Raw genomic sequence first — 17,439 nt, 5'->3', positions numbered from 1 at the left:
TTTATCTCTTTGACTATGCCACTACTTATTTTCCAACCTCTTCCTCTGTATACTCTCCTGTACATCCCCATTCCATCACCAGATGTCACACCAAGCACCATACTAGCTATCCCCCTTACCACTTCTGCTGTAATTGCCCATTTATCTGGTAATTCTTCATTGCCATCCAATGCCTGTCTGACCTCAACCCTATAATCTTCCTTTTTCAACTTCCACCGTTTGATCCTTGGCTCTGCCATCACTCTCCTCCTCCTCCTCTTCTTCCTCTCCAGCATCATCCTACAAACCGCCATTCTAAGCTGCGTAACAACGCTTTCCTCTGCCATCACTTTGCAATCTCCTTCAGACTGACTCTCCTGCTTAGGATATAATCCACCTGTGTGCCTCGTCCTCCACTCTTGTACATTACCCTGTGTTCGCCGGTCTTCTTATTACAGTAATCCCTCCTCCATCGCGGGGGTTGCGTTCCAGAGCCACCCGCGAAATAAGAAAATCCGCGACGTAGAAACCATATGTTTATATGGTTATTTTTATATTGTCATGCTTGGGTCACAGATTTGCGCAGAAACACAGGAGGTTGTAGAGAGACAGGAACGTTATTCAAACACTGCAAACAAACATTTGTCTCTTTTTTCAAAAGTTTAAACTGTGCTCCATGACAAGACAGAGATGACAGTTCTGTCTCACAATTAAAAGAATGCAAACATATCTTTCTCTTCAAAGGAGTGCGTGTCAGGAGCACAGAATGTCACATAGATAGAGAAAACAATCTCTAGCAAACAAATCAATAGGGCTGTTTGGCTTTAAAGTATGCGAAGCACCGCGGCACAAAGCTGTTGAAGGCGGCAGCTCACACCCCCTCCGTCAGGAGCAGGGAGAGAGAGAGAGAGAGAGACAGAGTTTGTTTTTCAGTCAAAAATCAATACGTGCCCTTCGAGCTTTTAAGTATGCGAAGCACTGTGCAGCATGTCGTTTCAGGAAGCAGCTGCACAAAAGATAGCAACGTGAAGATAATCTTTCAGCATTTTTAGACGAGCGTCCGTATCGTCTAGGTGTGCGAACAGCCCCCCTGCTCAATCCCCATACGTCAGGATCACAGATAGTCAGCGCAAGAGAGAGAGAAAAGTAAGCAATCTAGCTTCTCAGCCATCTGCCAATAGCGTCCCTTGTATGAAATCAACTGGGCAAACCAACTGAGGAAGCATGTACCAGAAATTAAAAGACCCATTGTCCGCAGAAATCCACGAACCAGCAAAAAATCCGCGATATATATTTAAATATGCTTACATATAAAATCCGCGATGGAGTGAAGCCGCAAAAGGCGAAGCGCGATATAGCGAGGGATCACTGTATACATATTTAACAGGGCCATGTAAATTCTTTTTCCAAATTCCATTATCACTTTCCACTATCTGACTTTCTGCATTTCTCTCATTGACACCATACCTACTAATCACCTCCTCTTCCTCTCTATTTCCTTCACCAACATGTCAACTGAAATCCACTCCAATCACCACTCTCCCCCCCTTGGGTACACTCTCCAACACTTCATCCAACTCACTCCAGGAATCTTCTTTCTCATCTATTGCATACCCAACTTGCGAGGCGCATGCAATAACAACATTCATCCTCACACCTTCAATTTCCATCTTCATAATTATCACTGTGTGACACACTTTCACCTCCAAAACACTCTTGACATACGGCTCCTTCAGGATAACCCCAACACCATTTCTCCTCCCATCCACACCATGGTAGAATAATTTGATCCCGTCACTATACACCTGGCCTTAGTCCATCTGGTCTCTTGCATGCACAATATATCAGCCTTCCTTCTCTCCATCCTATCGGATAACACTCTTCCTTTGCCAGTAATACTGCAAACATTCAGCCCCTACCATTACTTTTTTTTTTTAAATTTGAAAAGAGCACTGGTCCATGGGGTGCCAGTTTGGAATTTTTCCAAACACACACCTTTGGGATTTCAGAAGAATACAGGAGAGTGTGACCACTTTAAAATTACCGTCATTAAATATGATATGAATACAGAAATCTCTATTCAGGTTAGATTCCTGCTAACTACCTAATGTTGTTTGGGATAGGCGCCAGAGCCCCCAATCTCTAAACTCCATTAGCTTGATTAAAGGAGTTAGAGACAATAAAAAAAATAAAACAAACATTAGTCAACAAGTATGACAAAAATAAAACCACAAATATACTGCTGTGGAAAAATTTAAAAATAATATCACTTAAAAACGTAAATTTTCTTTGCCAAATTAATGTATGCCATGATTGTGAAAAAATCAATTTGATTTGAAAAACACCAAAGCTGTCTAATTATAAAAATGCCATGGAACATACCCCATACCTGTAAACGGTCAGTTTGTTTACTAGCTTACAGGTAATGTCTTTGAGAAGGACAGTTAAGTAACATTATCAGTAATTTTATATTATTATCTGATAATTTCAAAGTCTGACCATGGAGGTAGAGCAAGAAGGAAAATTACACAATGTAAAAGATTTTTACCCTGAGGACACACTATCTACCCAAATTTCAAACGAATGATATAGTCTTTCACAAAACAATGAGTTTGAATTAAAGCTCCAAGGGCTCTAGTTTCTTTCCACAGTCTCAAGACATGCAAGTTAGGTGAATTGGTGATATTAAATTGGCCTTAGTGAGCAAGTGTGGGTGTTCATCTTGCAATGGTCTGGCAACCTATCCAGGCGTTGTTCCTGCCTTGCACAACAGAATTGCTGGAGTGGGCTCCAGCTGCTACTTAACCCTGCCCTGAATAAGCAGATTAGAAAGATGGATGGATGTATTAAAGGACACCCATTTAACATTTTTGCTGCAACTGTAAAGAGAGGGTAATCAGGGGTGAGAAGAGATAGAAACTCACTTTACTTTAGTCCCATAGGTTGTTATTCCTTGACAAACTGTTTCCACTTGTAGCACTGAACTGGCATCTTGCCCTGCAAAGTATCAAGATAGGTGCGCCACAAACAATCTTTCACCAAGGCTTCTTGTGCTTTTCTTAAAAATTATACTATATTTAATTTGTTAACCTACTTTTAAAAGGATTCTTTCAAGCTGCTACAAAAAAAAAAAAAAAAAGCTATCTCCTGAATTAATAATTACAATGTGGACGAAATATTTAAAAGACCATTATAATGCAACATCATAAATACTTATTTGTTTCATTTGTGAAATATGTACAGGGTCACAGTGAACTCCATTTATATAAAAGAGAGATGGCCTGTCATACTACACTTTCTGACTGAGGCGCAAAGTCATGAGCAAATTTGGCTGTTTCTTTTATTCATTATTGGCACTGCAAACTGACCCAGGTTCCATGTTATTTTTCATATTGTCACTAGAAAAAGTGTCACATTCATTCAAGTTTTCACGTTTCTATTGCATAACAGTGCATAAGTCATAAGTGCTTTATGATTTATAAATATACCGTGAGGGGAAAAAAGTAAAATTAAAAATAGTATAAATATTTTAAAAAAATGTAGCACATGCAATTTTAAACTTATGTTGAAATATATTTGAATATTTAGATCTCGATTCTTGGCCAATATGACACCCCTATTAGCTGAAACTACTTAATATCTGCATTTATGCTGAAAATCGCATCAAATGAAAATATAAATACCCTGTGCTATGAAGTTATTTTATACACTTTTGATTGATAAAAATATGAATTCTCCATGTAAAACATGACAAAAACTAGAGTTTATAACATTGGAGGAAATCTCCTAATTTTTTTCTTGCTTAAAATTCTTTGGTTTACAAATGCCCATTGCTCAAATGTGGAAACTGGCAAATTTGTAATATGGCTTCCTAGATTAAAGGTCAATAATAAAAAGCTGTTGAGCTTTCCCCACGTTAGACCACAAAGCTTTTTTAAAAGCAAGCTTTTCAGTAGAGGTGGGGGTTGTGGTGTTTGGAGTTGCTCTTAGTTTTTCTAATTACCTAAATTTATTTAATCTATACACATCACTAATTTTTAAACTAAACATTAGAAGTATTATACAAAGATACCCAAGATAGAAAGAAAATAGTCAATGATTAAATACATCAATTGCATCTACAAAAAAAAATGCATTCAAATCCTGACATGTTTGTGCATCTTTTAATTTAAAAAGTGTTTAATCTTATCTTAAGCTGTGGGTATGCGGAAGAATCAAGTCTGATTTAATCCGTAAGGAAACTATTTTCAATGTGCTTTTGTTAAAAAGACTCACCATGCCATGAATAACGCCACAGAAGTGTCTCAGTGGTTCAATTTATAATATTGTTTCAGAAACACAAGAAAAGAGAACATGTTTCAAATTTTATGTAATGTGTCTCCTTTCCAAACACAATAAGGAATTCAACATGCCCTTTTATGTTGTTCTCTAGCACATTTTTTCCATAATGGAAAACAAAGAGTACTGTATATTACTCTACAAATCATGTCTTGCTCATCAACCTGCCTTATCCCCTACATGCAATAGTTAGACGGGCAATGAATGCACAAAGGAAATTCTCACGGATAGCATTAAAAAGACTAAAAAAAAAAAAAAAATTATTAATAATAATAATAATAATAATAATAATATTATTAAAACAGTCTCTCCAGGATTATCAGAAGAGTAGCTTACATATTTGTTTGATGTGAATTTTCTGATAAGGTCATCTCTATTTGCACCGTCTGTTAGTCTTCCAACATCCTCCAGAAATCTGTAATCTAAACAAACAAGATGCTGATCATATTGATTCAGCACTAGCAGACTTTCTGCCAGCTTACAAGTTCAGAATTAATGTAGTCTTACCACTTAGAAGGTTCATTTCATTGAATTTTCCAAGCGGAACAAATGCAACTTTGTCACGCATGCCATTGCAGCCCACTTCCAATTTGTGCCTTTTCACACAAGGTAAACTATAAAATGAAACAAAATAAAGGTTAGTGAAGCAATAACAAAAACAATTATAATTTTTCCCCAGGATATGAAGATATTATATATACCAACAAACATTAACCAAAAGAAAAATGAACACAGGAACAATCATTAAATTACATCTCAACAGTGTTAAAAGCAACCCTTTACGCCCTCAACCCTCTGCTGTTCGCATACCAGGAGAAGGTGGGAGCGGAAGATGCCATCATCTATATGCTACACCGATCCCTCTCCCACTTGGACTGAGGCAGTGGTGCTGTAAGAATTATGTTTCTCTAGTGCCTTCAACACCATCCAACCTCTGCTCCTTAGGGACAAGCTGACAGAGTTGGGAATAGATTCATACCTGGTGGCATGGATCGTGGACTATCTTACAGACAGACCTCAGTATGTGCGTCTCGGGAACTGCAGGTCTGACATTGTGGTCAACAACACAGGAGTGCCGCAGGGGACTGTACTTTTTCTGGTCCTGTTCAGCCTATATACATCGGATTTCCAATACAACTCGGAGTCCTGCCATGTGCAAAAGTTCGCTGACAACACTGCTATCGTGGGCTGCATCAGGAGTGGGCAGGAGGAGGAGGAGTATAGGAACCTAATCAAAGACTTTGTTAAATGGTGCGACTCAAACCACTTACATCTATACACCAGCAAAACCAAGGAGCTGGTGGTGGATTTTAGGAGTCCCAGGCCCCTCATGAACCCCGTGATCATCAGAGGTGACTGTGTGCAGAGGGTGCAGACCTATAAATACCTGGGAGTGCAGCTGGATGATAAATTAGACTGGACTGCCAATACTGATGCGCTGTGTAAGAGAGGACAGAGCCGACTATACTTCCTTAGAAGGCTGGCGTCCTTCAACATCTGCAATAAGACTGAGGAGATTGAAGAGTCGCATAGTGTGGGGGAGGAACAATTCCACCCGGGGGGGGTAAACGTTAACATTATACAAAGTTATTGTCTGTCTGTATACCTGCATTGTTATCACTCTTTAATTTAATATTGTTTTTCATCAGTATGCTGCTGCTGGAGTATGTGAATTTCCCCTTGGGATTAATAAAGTATCTATCTTTAAAGTGTATATATGGAAAAAAAGAGGATACATATAAAGTATTAATAGATAGATAGTGTTATAATATAGATAACAGAACAACTCAGATTCTGCTGTGGAGAACTGCAAAGACAAAACTGCATTGGAAATAAAGTCTGCTTAAAAAAAAAATACATGATTTAAACAAAAGATGAAAATACTCTTTTAAACACACATATTAAAAAGTATTGAAAGCTTACAATGTTATCATTTTTGGAAATACAGCTAATTACAATAATGTTAGCAATGCTAAGCTACCAAGTAGTGTGGTAGACAGTAAGACTTTGGGGACTTTCAAAACTCGACTTGATATTTTTTTGGAAGAAATAAGTGGATAGGACTGGCGAGCTTTGTTGGGCTGAATGGCCTGTTCTCATCTAGAGTGTTCTGATGTTCTAAAAATTTCAAAATTTACACACCAAAGACCAGTAACTAAAACATTAGCCTTATTATTTTTTTCCCGCTTTATAAATGCTCCAAAGCAGACCAGCTGTAAACCTTTGTTTTGTAAAATTTCCTGTTTACTATCACACTTAATTAAACCTCAACTAGTTTTAGTAAGCCAAAAATGAAATAATCCAATAAAGACACCTTTACACCCTATTGAACAGTCTGAGGCACCACACTATAAAACCACGTATGCTTAGGTAAGTCACAGATTGTACTCCACGATACTTCATTATTAGCAAGTTTTTGCATAACATTCTGAAACAATGAAGAAAATCTGTCTTATAAAGCAGACTATAACATAATTCAGCTGTTTTACAAAGAGGAGATTTTTAAATCTAGTTAAAATTTGTGCTAAAGCACAGCATGCAAATTACTCCCAGCATTTTAATTTAGAAATTAAGCTATACGCATTCACTGACCTCTGTTACTCAGTATATTACTACTGAAAAGAATTCCATCTGCACTCAGGTCAGTTCATTGTATTTCTTCACAGTTTTATTTAAAAAATACTCATACAAGATTTTTATTATGGACCATAAACATATACAGACCAGCTCTTCTACTTCTTGCTATTGTATCCCATTATTTGTCAAATGGTTTATTGAACAATAAAGATACACAAAAATCACCTGTTATTTTTTGTTTCTTATGTAATAGCAAATTGGGTTTGGTTTGTATCTGATATTTTGCATTCTTGTCTTTCCAATAAAGTTTCAGAAGATATTTCTCATCTTGGGCAACATGGTGGCACTGGTTAGCAAAGCTGCCTCACCGCTTTTGTTGTCAGTGTGCAGCGTGAGAGTTCACCAATGTCAGTGTGGGTTTTTATAGATTCCTACTCACATCCTCAAAGATGTACAGACAAGGTAATTAGGAGTTTGCATACTGGCCCTGTGTAGCTGTGGGTGTGTGTGCTTGCAGGCCCTGGATTTGCTCCAGAGTCTAGGCACCAGCCCACTGAGATTATGAAAGGGATCTAATCCATTTGAGAATGTTATTTATGATCTGACTAGCTACATCACTTGTAACAGAATCAATTTTCAAATGACATCTTTTGTAATATGTGCACCATCAGTATCCTCTCATGTCTCAACCAGTTTTGAGTAGCACATCCTCTATTGATCTTGTTCCCATACTGCTTCTCAGACTCTGTCATCTTGAGGCATGTTGCTTATCTCCTGTCTGCTTTTTGACCTCACTAATGGTATCCGCTGCAAAAAACTGCAGTGCATTATCCACTGCAATCATTTTTTTTTAAATTAATTTTTTAGCTTTATTGCATCTAGGCTGAGTGACTTGTTTTTCTCGTCATACACATTTCATTGTATGTTGACCCTGTGTTAACCTATATATGACAAATAAACATAAACCAAACAATTTGTATTCCTGTAAATATTTTCTGTGTTTGAAGGGGTCTCTACGCACTTCCTACACCTTTTCTCACTATACTTTTGTTTCTCAACCTCTGCTGCATGGCGATTCCTGTCTCAGCTGTGTTTTAATGAGAAACCAAAGCAAAATTGGCCCATCAAATTGCTTGGAGGGATCAGAGAAAGAGACGGACGGACAAACACACAAACACTATAGCAGAAGACTGAAATATTAAAGAGAAAAAAAAATGTATCTAGCAGTAGCGGTCTTTATTCCAAAATAGTGTATTTAGAATACTGTAAATCAATTAAAATTTTTAAGTTCTAAATAAAATAGGCTATTTGTGTAAACACACTCAGCAATTTCTACTTGCAAGATTTGGATGCAGTAAATTAAAATCAGTAAAGACGTTCTCTACAATCGCCTCTATGGCTATGTCTCCATTTCTTTTAGAGAACTCTGCAAGTCTTTGTTGACTATGACAATGCAACCTTATCAATGAAAGGCACCTGCAAGTCCCCCAGTACTTCAACTCTAAGTATGTGCTGTATCAAACCCATAGGGGGGTAATGGATGGATATTTTATTTTTCTTGCTCAACTGTTCACTCTTATGAAAAAAATGAAAAGCGGTTTGAAAAATCAAACATAATTTAAACTAAGAGAAAATTCAGTAAGCTATCATTTTCTTATGAAACTGGATATGTAGGAATGAAGAAATAAAACCTGGGTACAAGCTCCCATACATAATACCAAAGTAGAAATCTATATCAAAAGCTACTAAAAATAGCTACAGTAGGAATGCTTATTTAATTTTAATACTGTACACATATGACCAATGAGAATTGCTCCTTTGAAAAAAATCACAGGTAGCCAAGCATCATTTCTAGGCATACTGATGAAAAGAAAGAAAAAAAAAAAAAAAAAAAAAAAAAAAAAAAAGGGGCTTGTCCTTCCAAAGATTGAAGTATCTGCATCATTGATTGCCAGTTATAGTCAAGTGTACATCTAAGCAGTCTTCATGGCCGGGGTGCACAAGACAGCAGCCTCTTTATACACTTATTCTTAAAAACGAATAGGGAGAGTTGTAGAGAATAAAGCATACAGTATTTTCTGTGGAGACCAGCTTCAGCAGGGCTGGGAGAAAGGGAGCACAGCATTTGCCAGTAAGAAAGTTTTATAGTAGGTTCCTTTTTGGTACAGTTGGTTAATTTATGACAGAAGATTAACTTATGTGAAGCAAAGAAGGCTAGAACCACTTTTGCTCATTCAGGATTACTGCCTGCCGATTCTGCTTTTTTGTCAGAAGTAAAAAGATGCAACCAACTTATTAATGTGCATGTAGCCCTTCAGCCTTTATTGAACAGTCATAAATAATGTTGTTGCTCGAGTTTAAAGCAAACTTGTGCAACTTTTCAAACTTACTATAGCACAGACAGTGAATGCTTGTAGATTGCTCAGTCCTGTTAGTGGTTCATGTTTAGGATCTTACACTGATCATTCAGGTATTATTATTATTATTTTTTTTTTTTTTTTAATAGAACCATGCACTGAGCAGCCATTCACAATGCTAAACAAACAAGCATAAAACTCTAAGCAAGACTGTACTTGTCTTCACTGTTAATAGACAGTATAGCCTGCACAACACAAGGAAGGTGTATAACATCAGGCAGGTTACTTTTACCAATGTTTCTAACTTGGATGTAGCAACAAGTCTATTCAATGGCGGCACCAGAAATGAAATGAGAGTGTCTAAATAATGTGATCCCACGGGAATCAGCAGCATGGTACATACAGCAGCTCCACCTATTGTTTTTGACTGATCTTATAAATTTAAAGCACACTGGTGGTACACGGGTCCTCAAATAAAAGGGATTTGAAAGGGGTGAAGTCCACCAATATAACAAAAACCGGATTATGAATTCTGAACACGAAGGCACCATACCCTAGAGTGTTCCAAGCTTCCAATCCTTGCTCGTCAGAGTACCAACATTTGCGTATTGTCACAGATGGCCGGGGTCCTTGTCCGTCTGGGACGTCTCTTCACTGTATGGACTGGCGGAGCAAGCCTGGTCAGAACAGTACCTCCCACAGGACAGTAGATGGCAGTCCCCCTGGGTGGCAGTAGTGCCTTGGATTCCCACAGGCTTCCACGGGAGATGGAGTTCCCTACAACCCTGTTGGAATCCGGTGGTGCCGCCAGGGGGTGCTGCAGTTTTTCCTGAGCCCGTGTGGGCGGTTCTTATGCCACACCCGGAAATGCAGCCAGCAATAGGTCACCAAAACACCTGGAGCACTTCCAGGTGGGCTATAAAAGGAGCCAGCAGCCACCACTCTGGGAGCCAGAGTCGGGAGGAGAGGGACTAAGCTTGCCGGAGAGGAGTAGTGAAGATAGAGAGTGAAGAAAGGAAAGTATTGTGTTGTGGGCTTGTGGGGACGGGGAAGATGTTCCACACGAGTGATGAAAAAAAAAAAAATATATATATTTTAGTAGTGTGCACTGGTATAGTGCCATCTACAGTCACAATATATATATATATATATATATATATATATATATATATATATATATATATATATATATATACACACACATATAGTTCAGGCAATGGAGCAAGCAGTAGTGCTCCATTTAGGCAGCACATCATTTTGTTTTGCCCCTGAAAAAGTACGATTCCATCGTGAGCACATAGGAGATCCACGTTTAAGTGTTCATCCAAGAAACACTGTGAGGCTGGAAAAGCAATGTTTGTATGTGGGTGGAACTTCTGAGGCTTCACAGAGAGTGACTGGAAATGAGGCTGTCACGAGACATAGCAACTCATGTTATGTTTTCAGGGCTGCAAGCTGACAGTGTCCAGAACTTTATTTTGATTTGGGAGTGTCTGACTTATGTCTGCAATAAATCCCATTAGCCTTGTCATTGCAGGACATCGTTTAAACAAGTGATCCATGCAATTCTCACGAAACACAGTATCCCAGGTCACCACTTCGAGGTTATAGTAAAATGTCCTTTAGAAGCTGTGGCTGTTTTAATGCCCAACATGTGGCGCGATTGCCTGTCTGTTGTGTTTGTGTCGCCTATTATGTTGCATGGTGTGTACTGCTGTGCTTTTCTGTTATCCGATGCATGTGACCGCCTCTGTTGTGGCTATGAAAAGGAGTCAAAGCTTTTTCTGTAAGCAGTGAGGATCCCCATGTATCCTTGTCGGTGAATTTGCACAGCCTTATTTGTGCCTGCTCTAAGAATGAGTCGAAGCAGAATTTCGGGGCTGCCACGGGCTACATGTCGAATATGTGTGTCGCACTGTGCATGTCGAGGTACAAGCTGTCGACTGACATCAAGATCAGTCTTCAAAGGCCAGAGGAGCATGATTTTTTAAGTAACATACAGACAAGCCTAAGCACTTTATACATGGAGATATGCATCACAAACTGCTGCAAAAACTTAGCAGTACAACAATAGAAAGGTGGAGTACGGATGTTAATTTAAGGGTGGGGGGTAATAAGAGAGTATGTATTTTGTTATTTTTTTTTTTAAAACTCAGAAACAAACTAACACTCCATGTTGATAAATTTATAAAAGAATAAAGGGTAGTAACATAAACCAAAGTAGAAATGTCCTTTTAATACAAAAAAAAAAAAAAAAGTAAGCAGTGACAAAACTAAGTTCAAACTTAATTTGAATACTATAAAACGTTTTAATACTACATTGTTCATGAATATAATGAACAATACATTCTCACCTGCAAGAATGAGTAAGGCACCCAGGACACCTATATTTTGCTTCTTCTGATCCACAGGATTCACAGCTATAAATTAAAAGAAAAGTATATCATAAGTAACAGGCAATAAAGATCCAAGACAATTAGAATAAATGTGGCGTAACATGCGCAACAAATATTGCATAGTGGCCACTTTTTAAAACGTTAACGTTGTATATGTCACCAGTAATTTAGTCACAAAGAAACAAATGTATGTTTTACTAATGTAACTTTATTACAGATATGTTTTAGAGTTGTGCATGTCAATGCAAAGTTTACATGTTTTGCACAGGGGGGTGTCCATCATCCAGCAACACCCAAGACGCACATTGTGGCCAACTGTCGAGTCCAGATTGCTCGTGTGTGTGTGTGTGTGTGTGTGTGTGTGCCTACTAAGGACCAGCAGCTTCCATCACTTTAGCCAGGGCTACCAGGGTTGCCTCAGGCTCTCCCCGATTCTCAACTGGGTTAGACAGGTTATGCATATGTAAGAGACAAAAAAATTCAAAAGCATCTAATTTAAAAACAGTCACAAATCGCTGCACTTCCAGATAACATTAAAAGGCAAAACTCTAGGCAATCACTTAATTTTTCAATTAAAATGGTATAAAGGCAGTAGAAAAAGTGACAGATTTACAGTTGCACGACAAATCATGGTCTCCAGCAAATACAGAATTGAAAGTAAACAGGTCACATTCACTTTTAAAAAATGAACGAGGAGAGGAGGCCATACAAGCCACCAGTTATCCAATAGTGTGAACTTTATGATTCCAACCATCCATTTTCCAACCCGCTGAATCCGAACACAGGGTCACAGGGGTCTGCTGGAGCCAATCCCAGCCAACACAGGGCACAAGGCAGGAACCAATCCCGGGCAGGGTGCCAACCCACCGCAGGACACACACAAACACACACCAAGCACACACTAGGGCCAATTAAGAATCGCCAATCCACCTAACCTGCATGTCTTTGGACTGTGGGAGGAAACCGGAGCGCCCGGAGGAAACCCACGCAGACACGGGGAGAACATGCAAACTCCACGCAGGGAGGACCCGGGAAGCGAACCCAGGTCCCCAGATCTCCCAACTGCGAGGCAGCAGCGCTACCCACTGCGCCACCGTGCCGCCCATCTTTATGATTGCATCTGTTATTTCTTAATTAATATTAAGATTACAAAGCAACGGGAGTATGAAAGTATTCTTCCTTGGTACTATTTCAGTAGAATAGAATAGCTGTTAGTGATTACATACCTACCTTACTGATGTTTTCGAACTACTCACCCGAACTAAAGAAGTACCTTGTAAATATACAAAAACCTTATTGCAAATCATACCCTTATAAAGCAAAAATGTCAAACAACATAACGACGGCGAAATACGAAACAAGACATCTACTTACATTATTAACGACACTTTTCTTTTCACTGCTTTAGCTTTTACCTCAGTAACATTCGACTGATCTGTTAGTTCATCCATCACCACGACTAACTGACTTGACTCTTGATAAACTCACGTGGAAGAGCTGCCGCAGTTCGATTTACTCATGCGTTACGACAGCGCGCGCGCCCTCGCCACGCGACGATTTACGGCTGAAGCTGCAGCGCCTGCCGCAGATGTTGAGCGCCACGTGTAGAGAGAGGTCGCGAACTGCGCGTCGTTCGGTGAGCTCGTTGTGTAGTTTTAAAAGACCAGTCACAGTCACCACCACAGTGATAAAGTGTATATGGAAACCAATACGGAGTCACTTTAGCTGAATGTACTGTGCTGTAGCCAATATACTTCTCAGCAAGATACACAAGGACATTTAAACGTGTTATAAGTGATTTCCAAGGTGTACACAGGACCCATTCCAGTGTGGAAGGAACTTGTATAAAGTTAATGATCAGTGTTAGTCCTTCTATAGCCACTTTTCAGCTTCGAGGTCTAAGTAAGCAGCACAGGGTAAGAGACAGGACTGGGAGTGCATAGCCAACTACAGCTAAAGGTTGAGGCCAGTATCCTCAGAAGCTGTGGCCTGTCGCTTAGATGTCACCAGTCTCTGCCCCTTCCCTCACTTGTAAAACATCTTTCACGCTAAAAAACCTCCAGCACCAATTATTAAACAGCTTCTCATCACACCATTGGTAAATGCTGCACTGCTTCAGGTACCATACAAACACAACATTATGTTCTTCCTTGATTCCAGATAACTGCCAGCACCAAGCTGTTTGGTTCTTGGGGTGAATGTTGTCACATCTACAGACTAGAGTACAGTGAAATTGTACTTCACATATTAATCAACATACAACATGTTGACATTCTCCAGGAACTGTGTTCCAACCAGTTTGTTCACATCTAATTATTACCAAGTTTTGTTTTCTCCTGTCCATTACTACATGTAAAGTGTGATACCTGTAGTGACTTACACAACCCGTTGGTGTGTTCCCATAATTCCACCTCGGTAACAATCGTACCTCACAAAAACAAAACCTTCTAATCCTTGTCCATTTCACAACTGATGCCAACTCCTTGTTTCCCCTTTTTAACTAAAACACTCATGTCCATCCTCCAGAGTGTTTCCTTGTATCACTTTCTGCTTCCATATTACTGAAGACACCCACATGAGTAGGCACTGAACAAATAAAAACACTTGATTAATGCCTGCCCAACCACTGAAAAGAGAATCCACTTCGATCATCATGTCATTCCTACACAAGCAAGGCAGTAAAGACACAAAAAGAGAGCAGCAGATCACATCTCATATCAGATCTAACCTTCTCGAGCTGCTGTAAACCAATGACAAATGGGAGCATTGACAACCCATCTATTGCTCTCTTCTAAAGTTCATCACCAGGCCATGGGCTGAACATTCTTAGCCCACATGACCTTTCACCTGATCCTTACAGCTGTCTGTCCAACACCAGCGATAAATAATAACCAATAACCAGAAAATCAACATCAAAATCAGGGCACTGCCCAAAACAGTCGCTAATTAGCACAACCCCTTTGTTTATGTGTAGCTGTGCAGGAATATACAGAGGGTATCCAAGTCCAAACACCCTTACTGAAATTTAACCTTTTTTGATGTTAATCATGAATTCAGGACAAATCAAACCAGGATTTTGTTCAAGTTTAATAAAATGTTATGATTAAAAATATTAAAATGACAAGCAAATTGATTATTTTTAAGAAAATGATAACATATTCAAAACTGCTTAAGCCAATTCAAGGTTGCATTGGACTATATTTTATCCTCGAAACACAGGACACAAGGGAGGAAACAACCTTGGACAGAATGGCAGTCCATCACTGGACCCACTCACACATCGGGCCACTTTGGAATTGCCAGGTATCCTAACATGCAGTTCTTTGGAGATGTTGGAGGAAAACCCACTTGGGCATGGGGAGAACATGCAGATTACACACAGACAGTGACCAGGCACACAAATTGAACCAAGGACAATAGATCTTTGAGAAAGCAGCATGCACCATGTCCTTGTCTGAAGAACATATTTGACTGCTTATACAAATCAACACTGACTGCGCTCATAATCCAGCTGAACATGTCACACCGGGACAGAAGAATTCGATTGGGCGAAGATGTCTGCTGAAGGGCCTTCAATATATGAGTGCTTATTGACAGGTCCCATTGTAAGAGTGATGTGTTAGTTGAAACATCTCAGAAGATCTTTATCTGCTTAAGACTACACAGGACCATTTAATACAATTTGAGTGGGCATGTACTGTATCTCTAGAGGATTAGCCCTTCACTTTTTTAATTATTTGAAGATGTAATGCCAGATTTGAACTAAACACTGCCCAAACAGAAGATTCATGAGATCTCCATTCACACACACATTTTGCTGCAAGTATGGCATTAGACAGTTGTCTCGTTCTGAACATTTTTCTGGGTCAACTGGAAAAGACAGAGCTATGGACATCAAGACTGTAAGAACATCCATCCATCTATTTTGTGAACTTAAAGTTTTCATTTCAGGATTGCTGACAGTTATTCCATGAGCATGGTAGGCCTCCCTTGTACTCAGTGCTGCCATAACAGGCTCTGGCCTCCAGTGACTCTGATTTATATTAAGTAGGTCTGTCAGAATTGTGTTATGTTTGTTATGTTTCAGCCAGGGTGTCTTCCCTGGTTTATGGAGGTCCTTTGCTCGTTTAGTCTTGGTATTTTTCAAAAATTATTTTTCATGTTTTGTTATGAATTCTGTTTTGGTTTTGTCATTGTTGTATGTATGTAATATTATGATTTTTATTGTGTTTATTAATTATTTGCCAGTTTTGTATTATACTGATAATATGCAGTGTGTAGTCATTTAATATGTGATCTGCTCAGTCTCTTTTAAGAGGAGCCTACAGAGATGGTGCCACCCAATCATGCAGATGGGCTACAGGCCCTGACTTCAATGTAAGGTGATGTGGCAGTTCTTACAGCATCTTTGGGATTGGCTGGGTTTGTGTTTCCTATGATTTTGATTTCTGTTTGTCTTTTGTGAGGGTGTCCTAGTTTTGTCCCCCTGCTCTGTTTAAAGATACTGTTTTTGGTTTGAGTTCTCTAAGATTTGTTTGCATTGTAAAACTTGCAGTCCCAAAGCATGCAAGTCTCAATAGGTTTGAAAATCACTTCCAATATGTCCATGGGGGGCTATCACCGTCAAACCCCAGCTAGTAATAAGGGAAAGCACTGATTTGTAAATACATGAAGCTCCATTGAGCACACTACGCAAAGAGGAGTTACCTGCATGGACAATCCAAGGCGACCAAAACAGAAATCCAAGGCAGTGTCAAAAACAGAGCAAATCCAGTAATTCACAGAAAGCACAGACAAAGGCACAAGAACCCACCAACACCAGAGTGAATTCATAATGAACCACCAGGAACAGTGGAAGACCCTTCTGATTTATAGGGCAGTGGGCAGTTACTGGTGGTGATTGGCAGAGGTGGCCCTGCCACCTACAAAACACATGGAACATAACACAGACAGTTTACATAAAAAAACAAAGAATAATGCACATAACATGCATCAAAAATCAAAAATGAACAAATGAGACAAGACGTGAATCTGAATTCCAGCCAGAGACATGATAAAACCTACTTTTATCCTTTTTCCCAACTTGCCTGTAGTCAGTTCATTAAATCATTTTTTTTAAATATTAAAGAAACTTTAGTTTTGTTGTCCTGGAAGTTGACTTGTTTAGCCTCACTGATATTTAAAAGCCTGGGCCCCCTTTCTGGACCTGGGCAGGCTGAATGCCTAGGCAGCCTTAGGAGACCTGGCTTTTTGTATTTGTGTTGAGGCCTAAACCCATTTTCTGAACTTTGCTGAAACAGATGCCCACTGCCACTTTGAAGACTTCCCTTGCTTTGCATACTGTATGTGCTCCCAGTTTAACATACACATGCATGTGGTTTGTATATCCTTATGGTACAAGCTGGAAAAGCTCAGTATTGCACACACGGGCGTCCCTGAAAACAAACCTGTGAGCATTACTTCCGGATGTCACATATGCATGTCAAAAGGTGGCCTGCACATTTTATATCTTTTACTTAACAGGGGAATATTGAGATGAGTTTCATTTTCTTCAGGTCCACAAACCAATGTAAATGTGTGGACACTGCACTGATAACCCTAAACAATGCATATCGACTGTCGTTAAAGAGCATAAGCAAAGCCAAAGTTCCTAAGATGTCCGAGCAATGCCAGTATATCTCCATCTGTGCTCCCCCACTTCCACAGATGCACTACAGAGTCCACCACTGGCTACCTTACATTCTGGTGTGGCACCTACTTAGCTCAGGACCACAGAGCTTTACAGAGCCGGG

General features: G+C 39.4%; 1 protein-coding gene across 1 annotated transcript in view; it reads right to left on the bottom strand.

Moving 5' to 3' along the window:
- Nucleotides 1–13,176, bottom strand: part of znhit6 (zinc finger HIT-type containing 6) — a 58,753-nt gene extending 45,577 nt beyond the window's left edge. The window contains exons 1-4 of the mRNA XM_028811520.2: nt 13,022–13,176; nt 11,606–11,671; nt 4,825–4,931; nt 4,654–4,739 (exon numbers count right to left, since the gene is read on the bottom strand). Of these exons, the coding sequence (XP_028667353.1) occupies nt 4,654–4,739; nt 4,825–4,931; nt 11,606–11,671; nt 13,022–13,098 (336 nt within the window). The 5' untranslated portion in view covers nt 13,099–13,176. The remainder of the gene's footprint in view (nt 1–4,653; nt 4,740–4,824; nt 4,932–11,605; nt 11,672–13,021) is intronic.
- Between the last annotated feature and the right edge of the window lie 4,263 nt (nt 13,177–17,439).

This window comes from Erpetoichthys calabaricus, chromosome 10 (genome assembly GCF_900747795.2).
Source record: "Erpetoichthys calabaricus chromosome 10, fErpCal1.3, whole genome shotgun sequence".
Lineage (NCBI taxonomy): Eukaryota > Metazoa > Chordata > Cladistia > Polypteriformes > Polypteridae > Erpetoichthys > Erpetoichthys calabaricus.
This window is presented reverse-complemented; position numbering and strand designations above follow the sequence as displayed.